Below are 21,340 nucleotides of genomic sequence, written 5' to 3'. Positions count from 1 at the left end.
TTTGCAAGCTGACACACTCCACTGAAGTGGGCGATGAGTTTTCACAGTGATACATATTAATGTCCAGGGCATTTTCATCATATAGCTATATTTGTGAGACATGATCCTGAATAAGATCTATGCACAACATGGGAAAAACATTACTTTATTATAAAATAGCAAACTTTTATACTATTAGTGGTAAAAGCTTTGCACATTATCAATGCCCATGTGAGCAGTTAGTGAAGGAAACTATTCTGTTTTCCCAGTCCTCCTAATGACAAGATATTCTTAGATCAGAGGTGCTGTGAATATTTAATACATTATCACATCCACAATCTTAATTAACAGGAAGGGGGGTAGCTTAGGAGGACGTTAGTGATGTGATGTGATGTGAAGAGGGGTGAGTTGTGCCTGATTACAATCTCTCATTTCTGTGCACTGTACATGAGATAATGGTCAGGGTAGACTGTAAATAGGTCAGTATAGGCTTCTTGGCACAGGTAATATGAAGAGGAAGAAAAGTACTAGAGTAACATTGTCAAACAAAAGTGGCATTTTGTCGAACAAGACCGGGTAAGAGTTCAGGGTGTTACTGAAGTCACTTGTGTGTCAGTTTTAAATTGTGAGAAACGTTGACTCAAGTCATGTGTTTAAAGGGAGGTGTTGAGTGTCCAACAGTTAAATGAGCACAACACGCATGACAGAAATGAAATCTCACCTTTCAGGCGAATCTAGCTGGGTCATTACCGGTTTTAATTAAACACATCGGTATCCTAGCAATACTTCACAGCGGGGGGACTACAACACCCGTGCAATCACTGGTATAGATGTAAAGTGTTAATGTCGAAGTTTATCTCCATAAGTGTTATATCTATATTTATAACATTGTCACCATGGAGCTTTAGATTCTTTCAGAAAAGGCAGCAGCAAACAAAACCATGTAGGTATCACTTTGCAAATAATGGGAAGTGAGTGTTCACATGTAAACTGAAAGCAAATACAAGTTCTACAACATTTCCGTGGATGCTGTTAAAAAAGTGTGAAGCTGGGGTTAGAGAGTGTGTTACAGATACAAACACCTAATTTGGTGGGGGATACAGGATCTCTTGGGTATAAATGTCATGCGGAGATTAAATGATTCAGAGACAAGGGTGCAGCCATACACATACTTTTAGTACCAATCGTGATAATTGTGTTTGTGAGAAATAGTTTGTTTTGTTGCTTATTTTTTTTTAAAGGAGAGGCAAAGAAATAGGGTTTTTCAGTGCAATATTGGAAATAAAATGTACTTTTTTTAAATGTCAAATGTCTATAAGCACTGTCATGGTGACAGATTTGCAGTTGAGATAAATCAAAATATGTCTGATGTATAATTCCTTGGGGGATCAGCTGGTCACGAACCCTACCATGCACCTGAAATGGGATGAGACTGTTGCATAGTTTCATAAATACTGTAATCTCCCCTTGCTCCCATTTTCTGTGCTACTTCTCATGGTGCACTGTCTACCAAACTAAAACTGCCAAAAAATCAAATGGCATAAAATCCTTTTGCTTCAACTGTAACATTTGTGTTGCAGCATTAATACATATGAAATACTTGGACTGAAAAGTCCAGATTAAAATTTTCCCTGAGCAAGTCTTCCCTTTCAGCAGATGAAAGAACTGCATGCTCCCACAAGCTCCTGCAACATGACAGAGCTGCTCCCCTGTGACATCTCATCTGTAAAGAAATCCCTCTGTTCTCCATGAGTGGGTATAAATGTGTATACACAAGTATCACACCGTGACAGGTAATCACAATACACAGGTCTGTCAAAGCAGATAAACACAAGCACAATATGGTGTGAATTCATGATGGCACAAAAATGGCAAATATTATGGGAACTGTGTACAAATGAAGAAATGACAGGTTGCCCATCAAATTAAAGAACACAGTTTTAACTATCTGAAGTGTTCTGTTAGAGACATGGCTAGTACAATTTATAGGCCGGGGTAAGTCAAGGATAAACCTTGCTGCAGATTCGCAGCTTGGGGGCAAGTGACCCATTTGCCTGATGACTCAGCAGTAGCGTCAGAAACATATACACCAATCATAATCAAAAATCTGCTTTACGTATAACAAGTTCACATAACACATAATAGAGAAGTTCTGAATGACTATTAATTTATGATTAAGTGAAAAATCTCTGATTTCCCGTAAGGGAGCGATTAGGGTGTTTATTTTCCCTAAAGTCCAGGTTGTACAAGTTCATATTCTTAAGACTCTTACTTGCATCCACTAGTTTTAACGTTCATTTTTAGGTCACAGGAACATAAAGGATTTGATCGAAGAGGGATCGGGAACAGCTCAGCTAAAAGGATTTGCTTGATGTTAACAATGACTGATTGGAGAGACATGAAATGCATCCCACTGACTGAGGTTGCATTTTAAAAATGTAAGCAATGTTACCACAAAATAGGTGGTAAAATATCACAAACCTGGAGAGATTTCAGAGACTGTGATACTTTGATGTGGAATGCAGATTGATATTTTGGGTTCAAAGTGACCAATTGAAAAATACAGCAGGGCTTAATCTATAGACACTGGTCTTTTGAAATAGACCTAAGTAATCCATTGAAATTAGGTCAGTGGATTTCTAATGTTGACCTCTGTATAAAAACTGTCAGACAGTTAATTTCATACAATGTACAACAGTTTCATTTCATTTTTTTTTCTTTTTAAAGATGCTTACAGTCAAAAAACTTATTTTTCTTCAATCTAAACCTTATCAATGATACAGTTGCTATTGTTCCACTGCTTGTGGTGCTGCTCCTAAATATGCTGATTAAACATTGATATACAGTATGTGCAGTTTCTTGACTTGTTTTCCTTAATACGGTAGATAATATGGATAATACAAGCCAAGCAGAACTGTTCAATGGTATGTCTGTGACATTGTGATTGTGCACCATCCTACTCTAACTAGATATCCGGATCATCTATATGGGCCGAGCCAATCTGAATATATCTCATGAGAGCTATACAAATCTTTTAGAGTGAGGGAGTCAACTGACAGATAGAGATTAATATAGTTGGATTTGTGGTTGACAGTAAATATCTGCAGATTTTTTTTCCTTTTTTTTTTTATTTACCATGAGCTCAAAATGTTTTATAATGACTTTGAAACATTGCCGCATTGAAAGAATGCTACCTTGGCCTGCCATGATTCTTCAAAAGCCCCAGTGAAGGAGGTGCCAACTTTTTCATGATGTTTATTCCATAGGAAATTTTAACATATTGCATTGTTTTCTAGCACTGGCTCAGTTTAACCTCATTATTAGCGGACCCAATAAACCTGCTTCACTGTGCAGAGTAATCCATGCCCATTTAAATAGTAGAAGTTAATTTTCACCATAATTTATTGAAAATGGATAGTGTCTCTATGGTCAAGTTAATTCTTCTTCTAAGGAGTGATTCTACCAGCAAGATTTGTGATATCAGTAAGTTTCAATTCAATACTGGTCCAATATTTATCTTAACTGAAGTTTGACCAGGGTCCTTGGAGCATTCACAGCCCATACACTGAAGAACCAACACACTAGTTACTACAAAAAAATGCTGCGCATTTACACAACACTGCATTTAGTTGTTGGGGTAAATAGCCAAGTATGGCTGTCTAAGTAGACAACAAGTATGATGTGTTTCAAAGTGTTTTTTGACTGACTGTGAGTGGGTATTTCTGATCTTATGTCATCAAAATCCATGCATTAGTGATACAGATTTAAACTACCAAACTGTAAATTGATTTGCACAAGCAATGTTTTATATTTCTTCCCTTTCTGAATAGAGGATCAATTTCAAAATAATAAAAAACCTGACAAAAAAAGGTGATAAGTTTAGATTTAGCCTTGCCTGAGAGGAGGGAAAAATGTACACTCCACTATGCGGCAAAAAAGCATTCAAAAAAACCTACCGGTTGTAATAATAGTAATAATAATAATAATAATGCAAGTCATTTTTGTTTTTCTGTGAACAACATGTAATGTCTCACATGGCGAAAGCCTATGAAATACCAGTCTAGAGTGAAAGGAGTTGGTTACCTCGCTGAGAAATTGAACTTGCAGTCTGTCGCCTGCAGCTCCTCATCTAACAGCTCGCTGTGGCTGCTCCCTCTTGTTCCATTACTCACTGCAATAAGTCAAACTGATCCACGGTCAAAAAAAAAATGCTGAAATTGACTGTTGTCTCTTTTGCAGATATCTTTCGATGAGCAGAGGTCAATGCAATCCTCAAAGAATTCGCAAACAAATGGCCTCTTTTTTTCTTCTTCTTGATAGTAAGTCATACTGTGTTTCGTTAGATACAACTTTTAATGTGACCCTGTATGAGGTTACTCTTGATTTCTCTATCATCCAGTGAAAATGTGAACATCTTCAAACCTGCAATTTAAAAACCCTAAAATAAAAAAGTGAGTTTTGAAAGACGAAGTTTTCAAACTGCAATCTGAAACGACTTCTAGATATTTGATGTTCAGGTGGTCATTGTTAGAAAAGTATTCCTTTTTTTTTTTTTTAAAAAAAAAGAAAGAAGGTTGCTTTACCCTTGATGACCTCCAGCCAAGAACGAAAAAGTACAGAGACGATGGAGAACCCAACGTAGGAACCCACGTAACTCATGACCAATATTCCATTGAAGCTAAGACTGCTGCCCTTATTCTTGCCCTGGATCATAGAGGTCTATGAAGAAATAGTACAATGTAGGAAAAAAAGCATACAAACAAGTCAGTTTCAAAAATGCTAATGAACAGTCGTACTGCTGTTTGTACGCAAAAAAAAGACCGTGCTCTGTAAAGCTCCGACTCTTGACATCTGTGCGATATAAATATTCCAAACCAGAGTTCATGACAAGCAACTGATCTGAAGGTTATAGGACAACATGATGCTCATTGTAGAAATACTGGACACCCTTGAAAATACCATTTGTAAAGAGTAAACTGGATCCACCCAGGTCTGAAATCTGGATCAGTTCCAGCATGAGACATACATACGTGTCCTTAATTTGGAATCTCGCTGCTACATGTAAAATGTTGCTCTAACATGCATACTATGATGACTGCATATGAGGTGTTAATGTGGTAAAATACCAATGATGCTGGAAGTCATTCATGGACCTCATTAAGTAGCCTAACAATAAAATTTCTAATTTACTTTTCTGCTTTTTTTTTCCGTTTTGCTATGATGAATTTTGCTGAATACATTTCCAAAGGATTTCTAGGATTATCTCTATGTACAACATAAAAATCCAAGAAATTTTAAGCGTCAGCCAAGTTAGTATGACTGATATGGATCATGTGCAAAAAGTATATTTGTCTCAGTTGAAGAGCTGAAGGGAAGCCAGATACAAGTGTGTGCTCCCTCTCTCTCTCTCTCTCTAATAGAATATGCTACTAATTGCAAAATATATTCAAGTACTTGGAATTTTTTTTATTTATTTGTTAAGTATGAATGTAATCATTCAAAAGAAAAAAAATATGAGTGTTTGAAATTAAGAGCAAAGTGGTACTCATAATATTTATCTTAAAATTCTTAATCCTGTCATGGGACGACACAAACATTTCCAAAACATTTTTGCTTTTGTATGTTTTCTATTGCTACTATATATCTGTCAACTGTTTTTCCTGATTGTAATAAAGTATTAGAAAACTAATTTAGAATATTTTGAAAATGGGCTAATATAGGAATTTTGGCAGAGAGAATATAAGGAAAATAACAAAACCACTTTTGCATCGCATTTTCTGTATCACTTCAATTTCATTGAATGAAAAACACAAGTATGCCCTAATGGGCACAAAAAACAAAAAATAACACCATCACATACTTGTTATCTGCACTTGCCTGCAATAAAAATGATTAACCTTTTGAACTTGTTTCTCACTATAAAGGTCCTTGTTAATGGGTATACTTGGTGCATTTGGGTACCTTGAATTTAAATTGACCCAAATTATGTTTTCTCAAGTGGCTAATAGACCTTGAGTCTGTTGATTCTGATGCACAGTGCTATGGTGCATCAGGATGAAATATCAGATCCCAGTGAAAACTATTCCTGGTTAGTTGCTACAAAGTAAGAGTCAGGTAATTTAATTAGCCATCTGATGGTACTTTGGGGAATTTGGGGCATCTTCATGGGCGGTACCACTATTAGATCTAGGAGGAACATGTTTATATAAGAGGTTGCTGTTATTATGAGAGTGTGATGCCTACTTGTACTTTACTGTACATGGAGAGGCTTATCAAGTAAATATCCACTGTAGAACTTAGCAGAACCAAAACCAGGTCTTGAGCCAGTTAGCTTCATTGGTGCCTGGAAGCCACGTATTGTAGCCTAATGGACTGTCTTATAAAGCTAAGCTAACTTCAATAACACACTTACAGAAAAATACAGATATTAAAAATATCAACAAACAGTGGATATAAAGAGCCACAGCCAGATCTGAATCATGTAATGCTACGTAAAATACACACCAGATAAAAAAAATGTATTAAACAAAAGGTTAGGCTTGAGAATTCTAGCTTTTAATGTCAATTGCTGACTGAACAGCAAAGTAACAGCAAGTGACGCATCCGGATGTGGGTTCAATGCATTCTACAAACACATGATGCATGCTGACAACTTTCCTAGTATTTTGATTAAATAAAACATATACTAGCAAGGACCTATGGAAAGATGGAATTAGCCCAGCCAACTCAAATAACTAGCAAGCCTACGTGTCATTTATTTAAAGCAGCAGAGATATAAATACACATAAAACTTTTCTTTTGTTTTTTTTCAGCACAGGGTAAAATGAATGGGACCGAGCCCCGTAACCTCATGATGTCACTATCTAAACAGCATTGCAATGTAAACGCTGGCCTACAAGTGAAGAGTAGAATTTTATACAAACTAACATATGTTGAGAGATTTCATTATAATTTTAATGAAGCTGGTACAAGTATTGAACAAACAGTACAATAACGTCTTGGTAACCAGAGATCCCTTTAAGTGTACTTTCACTATTTTTCTGCAAAGCATGTTGCCAACAGCTAATTCATTCAGTCTAGGCCACAGGTTTAGATAATCTTATTCTTATAGCCTTATTCACCTATGGATAAGGACATAAATACATTTATCAAAATGAAAAGTTAACTAAATAGTGGCCAAGAGGACACATTCATCAGAAATTACGGCTATAGCAGAGCTGGGACCTTACAATGGTTTCATTTTTGGACATATGGTCGGTAGTAAGGAGCTGCCATGACCTGAAAACACCCTTGGTGTTATTCCCAATTACAGAGTGTTCTTCAGAAAGCCAACGACAACAATAACACGGTGGTCCTGTAGTGCCAGTTACTTCGTGCCAAGTAGAGGACCACAGTTTGACATACAGCAACTATAATAAGGCACGGTGCATGACTGATGCAGATACCCGGTAGGAAAAAGCCTGCTTTCTGCAGGTGAGCACTCCACACTTGATTTAATTGTTTGTTTTTTCTAGAAGGCAATTTGTTGTTTTTTTGTTTTTGTTTTTTACCCTGCAAAAGGCAAATGTTCAAGACAATTGGCCATTTCTCTCAACTGATCAATTATTTCCATTTATCACATTTCATTAACTGCCCAAGAAGATTCGGGTGATGAATAAGAGACTCAGCCCTTGGCACATACCGCCCAAGCCATGTGATCATTCTGAGTTGGCGTGATTACTTTTTCAGTTATAAACAGGTAAGAGGCTACAGAAAAAGACTAAATCCTCATTACATCTGTTGGTACACATGGTGGCAGCATACATAGGCAGCGAGCATGAACATTTGTAAATTGGAAATTATGTTATGATAGAAAAAGCCCTCCTACAGAATGTTAAGGTGTACATACGATACAAATAATGTATATGTGCATTGTTAGCACATTAAATAACAGTACAAACATAAACAACTTTACTATTCAAATTTGCTATGCACCACACATGTGATGATGAAGAAGTTACTGGGAATTTATCAAGGGAAAGGTTTCAAAAGTATCAACAATTCACCAAGACTGATACAAAGGGGAATTGAAACAGCTAAATAAAACAGGATACCTGTTTTATTACAGTTAAACAAAGTCAGATTTATACCAAATCGATGAGCACAAGAATTTGCAGCACTTGCTGCTTGCTGCTACCTTTACATATACAGTATTGGACCACCAAGGTGCCCTGACAAATCCAGAAAGAACAAGCTCAATATCTTAGAGTGTTTTGTGAGCCAGAGGGCAATATTCCATAAAGCTTTGTAGCTTGCCTTGCTCTCTCAAAAGATAAACACAACCATATTTATACCAAAGGTACTTGTTAAAGGTTCATATGAACAGCCACTCTAACTCACATTCCCATAATTTTAAATACAACAGCCAGAGACGCTGACATTGACATATTGCTAGAAAAATGGCATAAACCTCAATAAGCTAAGAGTAAAATACTGCTGGTCACACTTTTTAAAAATGTTCTTGACAGGTATACAAATCTGTGAAGATTAATGATGATTTGTTTTGTACCATCTCCAGTGTGAGCCTACATGATGATACTTGACAGGTTGTGAAGAAATTAATGTTGCATGGTATAAGAAACCCAGGATGGTATGAAAATACAACACAATACTGGATCATGTTTGCTTTAAACCAAAATGTTTTGCTGCATGAAGTTTTACAGCAGATGTTAGCAGCAATGTTTCCATGCACTTCTGTTGCAGTTTCCATGGTGATGGAGAGCTACCACTCCAAATACACTTTGCAACCATTTCATATTACACACACATACAGACACACACACACACACATATATATATACATACATACACACACCACATATATAGTAGTTAGTCAAGTCTATTCCAGTAACACCACAAAGCTAAAAAACATGTTTTTCACAAACCTCCTTTGAAAAACTTCACCAAATTCCAGCTTTATAAGCTTTATATGAAGAGCAATGTAGTTATAAGCACTCATATTTTTTTTTCTTGATATGAAAAATAGCTCAAAAGAATGCAGACCTCCCTGATGGTGGTAAGGGTGATATGACTTGAACAAGATATGCCTATGGTAATGTTTCATAATAGAGATCTAGTCACAGAGCAAAAAACAGTGAAGTTGTCACCAGATTATTGCATGCAATTTTAGTTTGCCTACCACTAATAATCTCATTGAATTATTTTGAATAACCCTGAATACGTTTATAATTAAGACTTGACTAAATTAATGTACCATATGAAATATTTAATAGTCCAAATCATAAGTAAAAATCTGAAAAGAAAATGGGAGCTGCACAGTTTAACAGGACAGAGGCTTAAATTTGGTTTATTAACCTGAACACCATAAAAGGGTCAAGAAGAGGTAGATTTGCATGCATGAGAAATATTCCATGTGATTAAATTTCAATCCCTGCCAAGGCAAATATACTGTATACAGAATAATTTCTGTCAATACCAATATAACTTCAAAACACAATGATAAATTCTATTTGGTGTTTGCTTTTGACAAAAAACCCTGTCTTGTCAGGAGAGCATACAACACTTTGATTTTTTTCTTGACAGCTACAACAGAAGCGATGACAATGAATGCAACCCATGAACATATGTTGTGAAATAAAACTTGAAAACAGAAAGGTTTAAACATCAATGGCACTGTGCTGATAGCAACCTTATTAACATCTCTACCTCAACGTATGCAGAAACAAGTGGACCATGAAACCTGTAAATCTTTTCATGAGTGTATTAAAGTACAACATGACATTAAGGAGATGGATTTTCCAGGGGACTGAATTCCCCTTAAGCATGAGACTGATGGATTGAGGCACTGGTATACAAACTTAGCCACCACTCCAGCAAGCAATAATTACAATACTCAGATCACTTGGGTCCCTATGCCCACAACAGCCCACTTAATGTATCATTTAACAGAAATATGAGTATTGCCCTTGTTAGAAATGGAAATTCAAAATGAGGCTAAATTTCCACAGCCTCCAAGGAGGCTACTAGAGCTTTATTACGTTAAAAGTTGATTGACCGAACACCTGCTCATAGATTCAATTGTACTCACAAAATGACAATAATGTAACAATACTGATTCGTACTGTGACATACCCCATGGGACATGATTAAACCTGGTCTTCTTCCAGTAATATACGCAACAAGCCTATGTTTTGTTTTACTGGCATAAAAGATCCCATAACATATGCCTGTCTCCATAGAAGAATAAAAAATGTTCAACACAAAGCAAAGAGGAAAATACATCATTCTTAATTAGTTTCTTATTCTTACTTGTGGTACTGGGTAAATATGGTAATTCAGAAATATTTTTAATTGGGTTTTTAACGTTTTCTTTAATTTTTTTATAATATCTCTCATAGTTCATTGATACTGGCTATTTTGCCCTACTGAGACATATGAAAGACCACAATTATTTCTATTGTTTGAGTATTTGACACTCCGTAGAGACGTTTCTATTCCAAGTTCCAAGGTACAGTATCTGGATGCTGGTCAATTATTTATTTTCATGTCTCCCCTCCATTCTCCTGTAATGGTTGGTAGTAGTGATTTACATATAAGAGAAATATAACAATATGAAATTACAGAAACGTTAGCATGGTGCTAGATAAAACTGAAATACCATCTTCATTTCTCTTGCATGGCAAAAAATATCCTTATTTGTCTACCAATGACAAAACAAAAGATCATTAGTTATTTTTTGTTTTTTGTTCTTAAATGCTCAAAAGAATTACCTCTGCCGTTATAGACATTCCAAACATTTGAAGCGGATCTTTATGCATTCATGGCATTGAAAGAGGCTTGTGCATTGCTTCACATATTCAAAGTTTAGCGGGCTAAATCATAGGGTCATGAAAGTTTTTTTCAAATGCCCAGATAAGCCTAAAATCAACAAAGGTTATTTATACAGACCATTTACAATGAGGTTGAGTAGCTTTGGCCGTAGGTTGCGTTCACTTTGAATGGAGCATGTATACTGGCCATCATCAGTTACATCCACCTTCTTTATCTGAAGACTGTACTCATGTTTGTCTCCAACGCTAGACACAATGGACACGCGTGGGTCAACAGACCACTTGTCATTCCCAGCAAAGATGATGCTTGAGCGGTTCAGCCAGGCTCCTTTTGAGATCCCATCCAAAAGATAGCACCTATAACAAAAAAAAGACACAAACATTGGACATGGATAAATGGTTATGTAATCAGAAAACAAAAGAACACAATTTAATGATGTAATGTGATTGCTGCCAAAACATTTTAGTCTTGCTGATGGATGGTGTTGTTTTTTTTTTTTTAATGAAAACTGTTTCAAGGAACTGAATTGGATTTTAGCTTTGCTGTAGAAAGAACATCATAACAATGACTAAAACAGTTACCGAGTTCTGTAGGTAATTATGGTTTTATAACAAGTCTGAAATCCTAATCAATTAAATTGGAAAGAAAGAAAAGTTGCATAGCCATGTCCTAACATGAATGGACCCCAACGCACGCTGAAGATAGGTGGAAAATCAATGTTGAAGGAGAAAGGATAAAGTATACCTCAAAAACAAGAAAAGGTTAGTGTACCTGACACTGAGTCATGTAAGTCACCCAACAAGTCAGGTAATGGAGTCAATAGCATCCCGATTTGTGCAAAATTAAAACACATATGGCACCACCAGGTTTTTGCAGGACCCATTCATAGCCATTTGTTCAGTGCCTTTTCATTATCATTTAATTATTACGACTGATGAGTCAAAGGTGTGTGTAGCAGAAAATGCAATGCCAATGTACACTTGTATATAATCAAACTCTTCATGAATGCTGTTCTCTCTAAAGATGAAAACTTCAGAACTGTGGACATTAGGCCCCAGGAAACTGTCACAATATTCATATTTCACGATATGATGTATTGCTAATGTATTTTGACCATTTTTGAAATAAGAGAGAGATCTCATTTTTTAAGAGTTATTCATTTTATTCATTTATTCTTACTTCTTCTGCTTTCAGTTAAAAATTAACAAAGCAACAAAGTAGGGCTGTAATAGGGCGAATGTCAGCGTAACAAGTGTTGAAAGTGAAATATTTCATTTTGCAATTCACACTGATCAAATACAAGTGCACAGCTGAAACTTAAATGTCCCTCAATTGTAAGATCCCTTTCAATTACCAATACCAGCTGTAAAGCTACCATATAAATCAAATTGGCAGTAACTACAAAGCTCTTTACCCTCCCTGCCAAAAAGTATCCGTCTGGAACCTGGTTAGAGGACAATGGTTTAGTTCAGGCTGCTCTACCCTAGAGGTGGGACAAGTCAGTTGCAAAAATGAAAGATTGAATGGTCACAAAGAAAAAAAAATAAAACAAAAACTGCTATGGTATTTGAGGTTACCCCCAAGACACTGAATTTTGCATTTTGGGATCTTTGTCAGTAAGGCAAGATGGAATATACCTTCATTATGTATATCATCGTTTTACGATAATGTATATGTGCAGATTTCTAGATGACATGATTTATGCTTGAAAAGTGATTTAATTCTTAACATGACACAAAAGGGAAACCGAGGAAAATATACAATTTAGAAGACATGTTATACCTTAGAACACATTAAAACATAATGAGGTGTTTGTCTACCTTTCAGATTACTTTTATAGATTACTTTTTCATGGGTAATACCTGTGGGACCTTCTGACCTGAGTCTAAAGACTCCATCTTAAAATGCGATTCTCCGTATTCTTTATTCATGCTTTAAATTTGTAATTAACCTGCTCAGCTGTCTGGTTCACATATTAAAGATAAAACCTAGGGCAAATTTTGTAAAGTGTATATCTCCTTTTCTTTTTTTCCCCAGTTGTGCCTAAAATCTGACCTTTTGATTTTAATTAATCATTTCATCCTCATCATCATTACTGTACCACTGCTTATCTGGGACAAGGTCTCTGTGGCAGTAGTTTGAGTGGATCAACCCTGGCAGCCCTTCCCCAATGACATACTCTAGCTCTTTCTGGTGGATCCCAAAGCGTTCCCAGGGCAGAAAGGATATATAATCCCCCCAGCATGTTCTGGGTCAACTACAGACCCTCCTACAAAAGTAGACATACTTGGAACGGGAGGTACATTTAAGAAGCGTGAACCACCTCAGCTGACTCCTACATTAGAGGAGATGAATCTGCTCTAGGCAGAATCACTAAGGCTAAGTCCAGTCACATTGTAGAGGGAACTCATTTCAGCCACTTCAATCCACAATTTCATTCCGTCAGTCATAAACCAAACTTTTGGTGGGAGATGAAGCATAAATTAAGTGGTGAATTGAGAGCAATGCATCGTGGCTTGGCTTCCTCTTCCAACCAAAACCAAATGCAGCACTGATCTGCCTGCCCAAAGGAGTGATGTGGCTCGGCTCAGACAGTTAGAACGGTTGTCCTTGGATCCTGGTTTGATTCCCTTCCTCCTCCTAGCTTGTTGAAGTTTTGTTGAGCTAGACACTGATCCCCTTACTGCTGATTAGCTGCCTTCGGCTCATGAGTCATCTATGATGGGTTAAGTGCTGTGGTCAAATTTTGCTGATGTTGTGCTCTGAGGACGTTCTTTCAATTTGTGCTTTATTTTCCTCCCATCACACACACAAGACTAACAAGGAACTTCGAGTTCCTTCTCTTGACGCAACTCATCTCTTCCTTCCCAGGGAGAGCACCAGTCCACACAACTAGGGTGTAAGAATTGGTGCTGATTCTCAGCTTGACCATGTCATACTTGGCTGCAAACCTGTTCAAGCTTGCTGTAGGTCATATGGTGATGAGGAACCAGGAAAATTTCTCCTGCAAAAAGGAGAGGAGCAATTCCTCGGTCACCAACGTGGCAACATCTCTGCTCCTGGTCTATGAAGACCATGCACAGAATCTGTGACAAAGGACAATTTTCCCTGCCACCTGATGCAACTCACAAGGAAGTAATCAGATGACAGTTGTGCTTCTGTTCGAGATATGACCACAGATCCGAAGATAAGACAACTAAGGTATTCTTGTACCAATTCAATAATAACCCGATGCTTGCTACAGTCAATCAATGCCTTGCAATGAAACATAAAAAACACCATTTGGGGTTTAATCAGGTATTCTGTTCTTCCCAGTCACTCCCCTTCCAGGTCTCTGTCATTTTTCCATTGAGAATTTAAAAGTCTCTCAGTGAAAAAATCTCTGAGTGAAGCTGGTTTCAGTTCAAAAGAAAAAAATATTTTGTTCTCAAATATTTTGATTTGCTCTGTTGAGACACATTTCTATTGGATAATTTAGTTAATAAATGTGAAGATCACGAGTAACAATTATGAATTTAAGTTAATAAAACAAAAAGCACATTTGAGAAATACTACAAAAGCCTACACTTGGGAGCAATTTTATAGCGAAAAGCTTCATAATGGCTGACAAAGCAGACAAAATGACAGCATGCATTAACCTTGTACATTCTCTTCATGAGTGGCAAGATATTTTTAACTTTGAGTTAATTATGTAAAGAATTGCAACGTAAGGCACCACTTAGTTTGTTACATTGGGACTGAATTTTCTAAAAGGAATAGCATTTTTTTTTGGTCAACAACAATCTACAGCTTCAATAACCCAGCCCTTGAGCACAGGTTTAATCCTTGCCCTGCAAAAGGTGTTGAAGAATAAGTGCTTCAGTCATAAAACGAAAACGTAAAAATGTTTTACACGAAACATCTGCCATAATTATAACGATAGAGCACTTCCAGATTCTCTACTCAGATACTGAGCTTTATGTTGATGATCCTAAGTGCAGTATCCAAAGTGCATGACACACACAGGGTTTTTAGTGATTGGCCATATCTATTGTTACTATTGTAAGGAAGCAATAATACACCAATGCAGATGACACATGATTCAAAGTTAGTAAGCTGAAGTTCCATTGTTGTTTTGCGAATGTTTTTCACCAATAAACCAAACCAAATGTGGAAAATGCTTCAGAGATGCAGGACTCGGGGCACACTGGTAACATGACAGCAATGTTATCTAAAAGTGCTGATCAGCTGTTATTAAAATGTGGGAAAGAAAGACGGCAAGAAAGGCTGGAAAAAATATTTTTAACCATACGCCTCTCCCCATACATTGCAAAACAGAAAAACACAAATTCGAGGAAATACCTACAATAGGGCCATTTGATGACAAATACTCAAGTTCTTAATATTAGCTTCTTTAGAAAACAGAGCTTAGGAAAAGGCCACAATTATTATACAAAGAATCTTATCATGTTTGTACATTTGGATACATAATAGTCAGCATCAGCCTTTGCAAAAGATATTCCAAACTTTTTTTTTTTCCAACTTTCAAACTATATGATGCTGTTGCACAAGTTCCATATTCCCATTTTTTTAACAAAATCTGTTTGTTTTTTTTTCCTCTGTCAAAAAGGATGAAAATAATCAATTAAAAGTATTTTTGTGACAGTGCAGATGTTTGGCACCTTGCACCCTTAAAATAATGATGTTCCATTTCCCCCCTTGGCCAAACCACTTTATTATGAGTATTCCCTCAGAAAACCAGTGACCTGTTTCTCTTGGAGATCAAGGGGAATTGGTCATTCAACCCTGCATGAGGCCCTCCAAACAGATTTTTTCAGATGATGACTACAAACATGGGCAAGAGAAATTAAAGAAAAAAATAGGGCAAATGAATATGCTCATATAAATAACTTGAGCAGTGTATTTTTTTTTCCCTCAAAGGAATACAGCATGAATTAATGCTATGTCAATTGATTGTCAATACACATCTCCATAGGCTTTTGCTTTTAAAAGGCATTAACCCATGAGTGCACAGTACTCCATTGCTGGTCATCCATATTTCGCAAGTGAAAAAAAATGCATATCTGTATTTGTATTTTCTGTTGCGTTGCTTTTGTGTTGTCTTCTTTGTCTTCCTAATTAGAGGTCACAGCAGCAGATCGTCCATTCCAATGTTGCCCTTTTCTCCTGCCATACCACACTCACTATCTGCATGCCCTTCTTCACCGTATCCACAAATCTCCTCTTTGGTCTTCCCTTTTCTATCTTGCCTGGCAGCTCCATCTCAAACATCCTTTCCCAACCAATTTATTCGCTCTCTCCTCTTAGCATTTACCAAACTGACTTAATCTGGTTTCTCTGACTTTGTTATCAAATCTGAGCTGCCCCTCTGATGTGCTCATTTTTAGTACCGTCCATCCTCATCACACCCAAAGAAGATTTTAACAACTTCATCCCTGCAACTACCAGCTCTGCCTCCTGCCTTTTGGTCAGAACCACTGCCTCTAAGCCGTACGGATGGAAGGTCTTACCACCATCTTGTAAACCTTTACCTTCACTGGCTGCAACTCTTCCAACACAAATAACCGTGACACCTTTCTCCTTTCCAGTCCACCAGGCCTGCAACTGTTTCTTAACCTCTTTTCCACAGCCTCCATTGCTCTGTCAATTGTTGACCTTAAAGATTTGGTCATACTACCTTTAGGGATATCTTGAAGCACTGTAACATACTTTTCTGTCACTCCAGAACTCCTAATGGTGTACCAAAATTCATCCCTCGGCCCTCTGCCGTATAATTTTTCTTAATCCACAAATCAACGATAAAGCTCCCTCGAACATTATGCGACTCACAAACTGAAACCACTTTTCTTGATCCCCAGAGCTTCATTGCGTGGTTCATCAGCTTTAAAACACTGTCGTTGCTGCAGCTCTGAACATCACCGTTGTTCTTGCAAACTGGTGCTAGTATACTTCTCTACCATTTTCAAGACACCCTCTAACTCTCCAGAATGCTGTTCAAAAATCGAGTAAAAAAAAGTCTAAACACCTCCTCAAGACACTTTCGTACCTCCAACTACACATCATCAGGACCAACTGCCTTTCTGTTCTTCATTCTCTTCAAAGCTGCCTCACTGCTCCTTTACAAACCTTTTCTTGTTGGTGATCTGCTTAGCCATGTTACACCACCTCGTCTCTTTTCTTTCATCTGCCCAGATGACCCACCAAGCGTCTTACATCTTGCCTCCATCTTGCGGTCACCAATCTCATCCAGCTTGTATCTTAAGTACAGGATATTGTATCAGCAGTACAGGATATAGCCCATCTGTGCGGTCCTCGCTCTGCTCTTGTACGTCACCCAGTGTTCCTCACTCTTCTTTAATTATGCATTTAACAGTGGCATTTCCATTCTTCATTCCTCCAGACCATCAGCTGCCCTTCGTCTCCTCTGTTCCCTTTCATGACATGAACATTGAGACATACTCAAGCCATCAATCTCTCAACCGTAGGTGTTGTCTCCATAATTTTATCAAACTCATTCCTGAAATTCTCCTTCTCCTCTGACCTACACCAACTTGTAGGGCATCAGCACTATCAAAATTTATCATCACATCTTCAGTCTCTATCTTAACACTCAGTATTCTGTCAGGCACGCCTCCCATGTCTAGAACACTCCTCGTATATTCCTTCTTCAGCATCACCCCTTCTGGCCTTACTGCCTTTCCACATGGTATCTTGCACACCAAGTATTCCATATGTACTTTACTTCTCTCCATCATGTCAGAGAGCGCACGACCTTTTTCTGTCATTGTACCAACATTAGACTTCAAACTCTAATCGCCACTTTGCTACCTTTCTTCATCACTCATTATTTCCTGATACATCTTCCCCCTCTTAGTGTTTTTTGTCTGTTACCAACAGTAGCTAAGTTGATTGTTGATTTACAGTCACAGTGGCTGTGGTTGTTGACCCGGACTCCAACTGATCTGCTATGGAAATCATTTTTATGTTCTGCATATTGATTTGGCACATGTATTACATTGGATGCCCATCCTTGAACAGCCCACTCCATTAATCTGGGCTCGGGACCAGCACAAGCAGTACACTGGCTTGAAACCCGTCAGTAACTGGATTCCTAAGTGTCTGGTTTCTGTTTGTCTGTTTTTTGTTGTTCTGTTTTTTTTTTGTTCTTGTTTTTTCTCATGATCTTTTTCTTCATCAAGTACTAAGCTTTGAACGTTTAGCGGGATAATTGTAGGGTAAAAGAGATGGGGGAGGGGGCAAATGGAGAGACAATGAAAGAGCATTTTTTGTCATATGTACTTTTCCATGACAAAATAGGAAAAGCTTTACTTTAACACCATTTGAATTGATTGCATATATATCAAACAAAAAGCCCAGTAGCTCTGTCTAGGTTTATCATCTGTCATTTTGTTTGTTTATCTCATCAATCAGGCAGAGCAGCCAACATAGTATGCAAGTTGGACTATACCATCAACAAGCCCTCCTCTCTCATAACCATGAGGATACAGACTTCCCACAATTTAGACAAATCTCAGATAATTCATTCCACAATGAATCCATGAGCATCCAGGATCTGGCAGCACTGACATCTAAAACAAACACTAATTGATACTTTTTCTTATCCCTGCTTCTGACAAGTGACTGTAGAGAAACCAGCCTCATCACAAACATGTTTTTTTTTCTGTTGGAATCTGGCTCACAAATAAAAAGTTCAATTCAACCCCCAGTGATTAGACTCAATGTGCAAATAAGAAGATGATAAGCTGATGTTTGAGCACCTCACATGAATGGAGAATGATGACAAACCATTAATTACAGTACAGCAGCTGGTGAGAAAAGTAGATTGTAATCCGTTTAGCCAAACTGACTGAAGCTCTTTGATCAGACACCATAATTAACACTGGGGCGTCTTGCTGACCCAAATTTATATTTGCTTGATAAAATTGTTTTCCAAGTTCCTCATCTGTAGATATCCTTCCTGGCACTGTCTTCAAAGATTTCATTTTCTAAAATTAATTCACAGTAGCTCATATTTGACTGTTCTATTTTTTTTCCTACACTATTTGAAAGGCGATACAGACACACATCCATACAGGTTATGCAAGTCTGAGCTTTTTTTGAAACATGATGCAAAGTTTAAATTTAAGCCATTAAATCGCAAGTAACCCTGCTCTTTTGTTTAATCACACATTTTACTTAATATTTAATCAACCTTGGAATGCTACTGCTATAATTATGAATAACATTAATAATAATAAATAATAATAGCTCAACAACACTTAACACTGTCAAATACAGGACGCATGGTATAACTGTATATAAACATCTGGTGTAAAGGTTAAGCTTTTTTCGTTTAGCATTGGCAATTTGAATTATTGTTTTGGAGGGGCCCAAATGGGGGCCAGTGATATTACTTCCATACGCTTGAGGCATTTTCTTTTTATATAGTAAAGTCTGAGACAGCTGATTCTATTTTAGTCCTTGAACAAATTAAGAGAGATGCAATCATTTGGCTTCGAGTCCTTTTCAATGCCTCACTGCCTATAAAAATAATTTAGCCTACTAGTAAATCTTCAAATGACAATATTAAGGTTCAAGAGCCCAGCCCCATTTGAATTGCCAAGCATTGGTGTCATGCTCGAAAAACACTAATTGTCTTACCATTAGGCAAAAACCAATAGTCTGAATTTGTGTCGGGTTAGGGTTACATTGACTGATATTGATTAAATGTAACATAACATTTAAGTGTAACATAAGTGTTGAATAAATGTACCATGATAGTAACACAATTAGGATGATCTGGTCAGTCGCTGGGCTAAATCAGCATAACTAAAGAAAAACAACACAAGACTGTAATTTTCCTGGTTTATGATGACCATTTTAAAATGTAAAGATTAGTGCTTTATATTAGCTAAAGCTACATGAAACAGATAACAAATACAACAGTATCTCTGCAATAATACCCGCTATTAAGAGTTTATTTATATTATGATCCATGTCTAAAAATATATCTGATTTTACATAGTGAAAACTTTGCGCAGTCAGTATAAGTGTAATTTGTGTTAACTTAGTGGATACTATACATTTTAGGGTTGGAATGACATGCTTTACAAAGAATGGAGGAGAATAAGGATATATTGTAGTGCTGTGCAACCAAGGTACAGAGCACCAGGCCCTTAATCCCTAAAATAATCCTGTTGACTGTGGCTATGGGACACATCTGAAGAGCCTTCCAGCTCAAGTCTACACAGGCACAGCAATGAAATTCATAACATCACGGAGGAAATATGTAACACTAGCATAGGAATATATCACTTTAGGTTAAAAACCTCGTAACTCTCTCTCTCTAACACGCACACGCACGCACGCACGCACACACACGGGCACATAGGCGGAGGCAGACAATCAAAATATTCTAGGGACATGGATTGTCTTTCTGTAGCAAGGCATCTAAAATACAAACTGAAGTAGGACAACATTAGTTTAGGCAGGCCAGAAAGTCAAATCACAAAGACAACCTGGTATATTCGCTGATAATCAGCTGAAACCATTTGACGACAGATGATGATTCAGTCATCACTTCACATGCATTCAATTGCATTCTAATGGCAATTGCCATTCAGCACCTCTTATTTAAACAGCTGCCGTCTGTATAACCTTCCTTCTTCCCCTCCATGCCAGTTTACAAACCAACTCCTCCTTTACCGGATGACATGTGCCTGATTTAATAAACATTTGCTATCTCTGATGCCGGCACTGTTGTGTACCCCATCGGGGGCATTCACTGATGTTCATTTATGCAGAAAGGATAGTTTTGAATAAAACTGCTTCAAATACCACTTATAACTCTGTTTCTCGGAGTGGCTATATTCTGTCAATTGTACAAGCAAAGGCGATGATAATATTCCATGGTGATGAAAATGGATCTTAGTCCCATTTCATTCCTGTCGATGTGTCAATGCATCTCTTCAACTACCGGTGTGTTTCAAATTAAAGGGAAACAGAAAAAGAGCACCTTCTGAAAGCATACCAATCATCTTAGGAGAAAACAGTATATTACAGCACAATGCTTCCTAAGGTTTGATCAGGATTGTCTCACATTCATACCAAAAACAAGAATCAATTGCTGTCTTTACATATTCCCAGATGAACCCCATCAAGGGGCAAACAAAAACAGGTCAATTCAAACAGATGAACCAGGCTGGTGAGACAATATTCTAATTGAACACTATCTTTTTTACTTGGGCTAATTTATCCACCGAAAATCATTTTAAGAGACGCTTGAGTAAACTCTTGATTAATTCAGATTATTGATTCCCTTAAAGCTATTAAGAAAGAAATGACTATTTATCACACAAATATTTACTTATAAACTGAACCAAAAAAAAAAAATCAGTTAACCCATCCATGAGAAGCAATGGTCAGGGAACGGGCTCAAATTCTAAGCCAGCGCCTCGATAGACACTGGAGGGGAATATACATTTATTAAGATAAACTTGAGTCCCCAAACAAAACAAACAAAAAAGAAGAT

The 21,340-nt window shown here is 37.2% G+C and overlaps 1 protein-coding gene across 2 annotated transcripts in view; it reads right to left on the bottom strand.

Moving 5' to 3' along the window:
• Positions 1-21,340, bottom strand: part of negr1 (neuronal growth regulator 1) — a 148,914-nt gene that overhangs the window by 95,514 nt on the left and 32,060 nt on the right. For both annotated transcript variants that reach the window (XM_086161591.1, XM_086161592.1), the window contains exon 2: positions 10,927-11,165. In XM_086161591.1, coding sequence (XP_086017717.1) covers positions 10,927-11,165 — 239 coding nt within the window. The remainder of the gene's footprint in view (positions 1-10,926; positions 11,166-21,340) is intronic.

This window comes from Fistularia commersonii, chromosome 16 (assembly GCF_037954325.1).
Source record: "Fistularia commersonii isolate RoL2024-O1a breed Wild chromosome 16, RoL_Fcom_v1.0, whole genome shotgun sequence".
Lineage (NCBI taxonomy): Eukaryota > Metazoa > Chordata > Actinopteri > Syngnathiformes > Fistulariidae > Fistularia > Fistularia commersonii.
The sequence above is the reverse complement of the archived record's forward strand: the minus strand, read 5'-3'. Positions and strand labels throughout refer to the sequence as shown.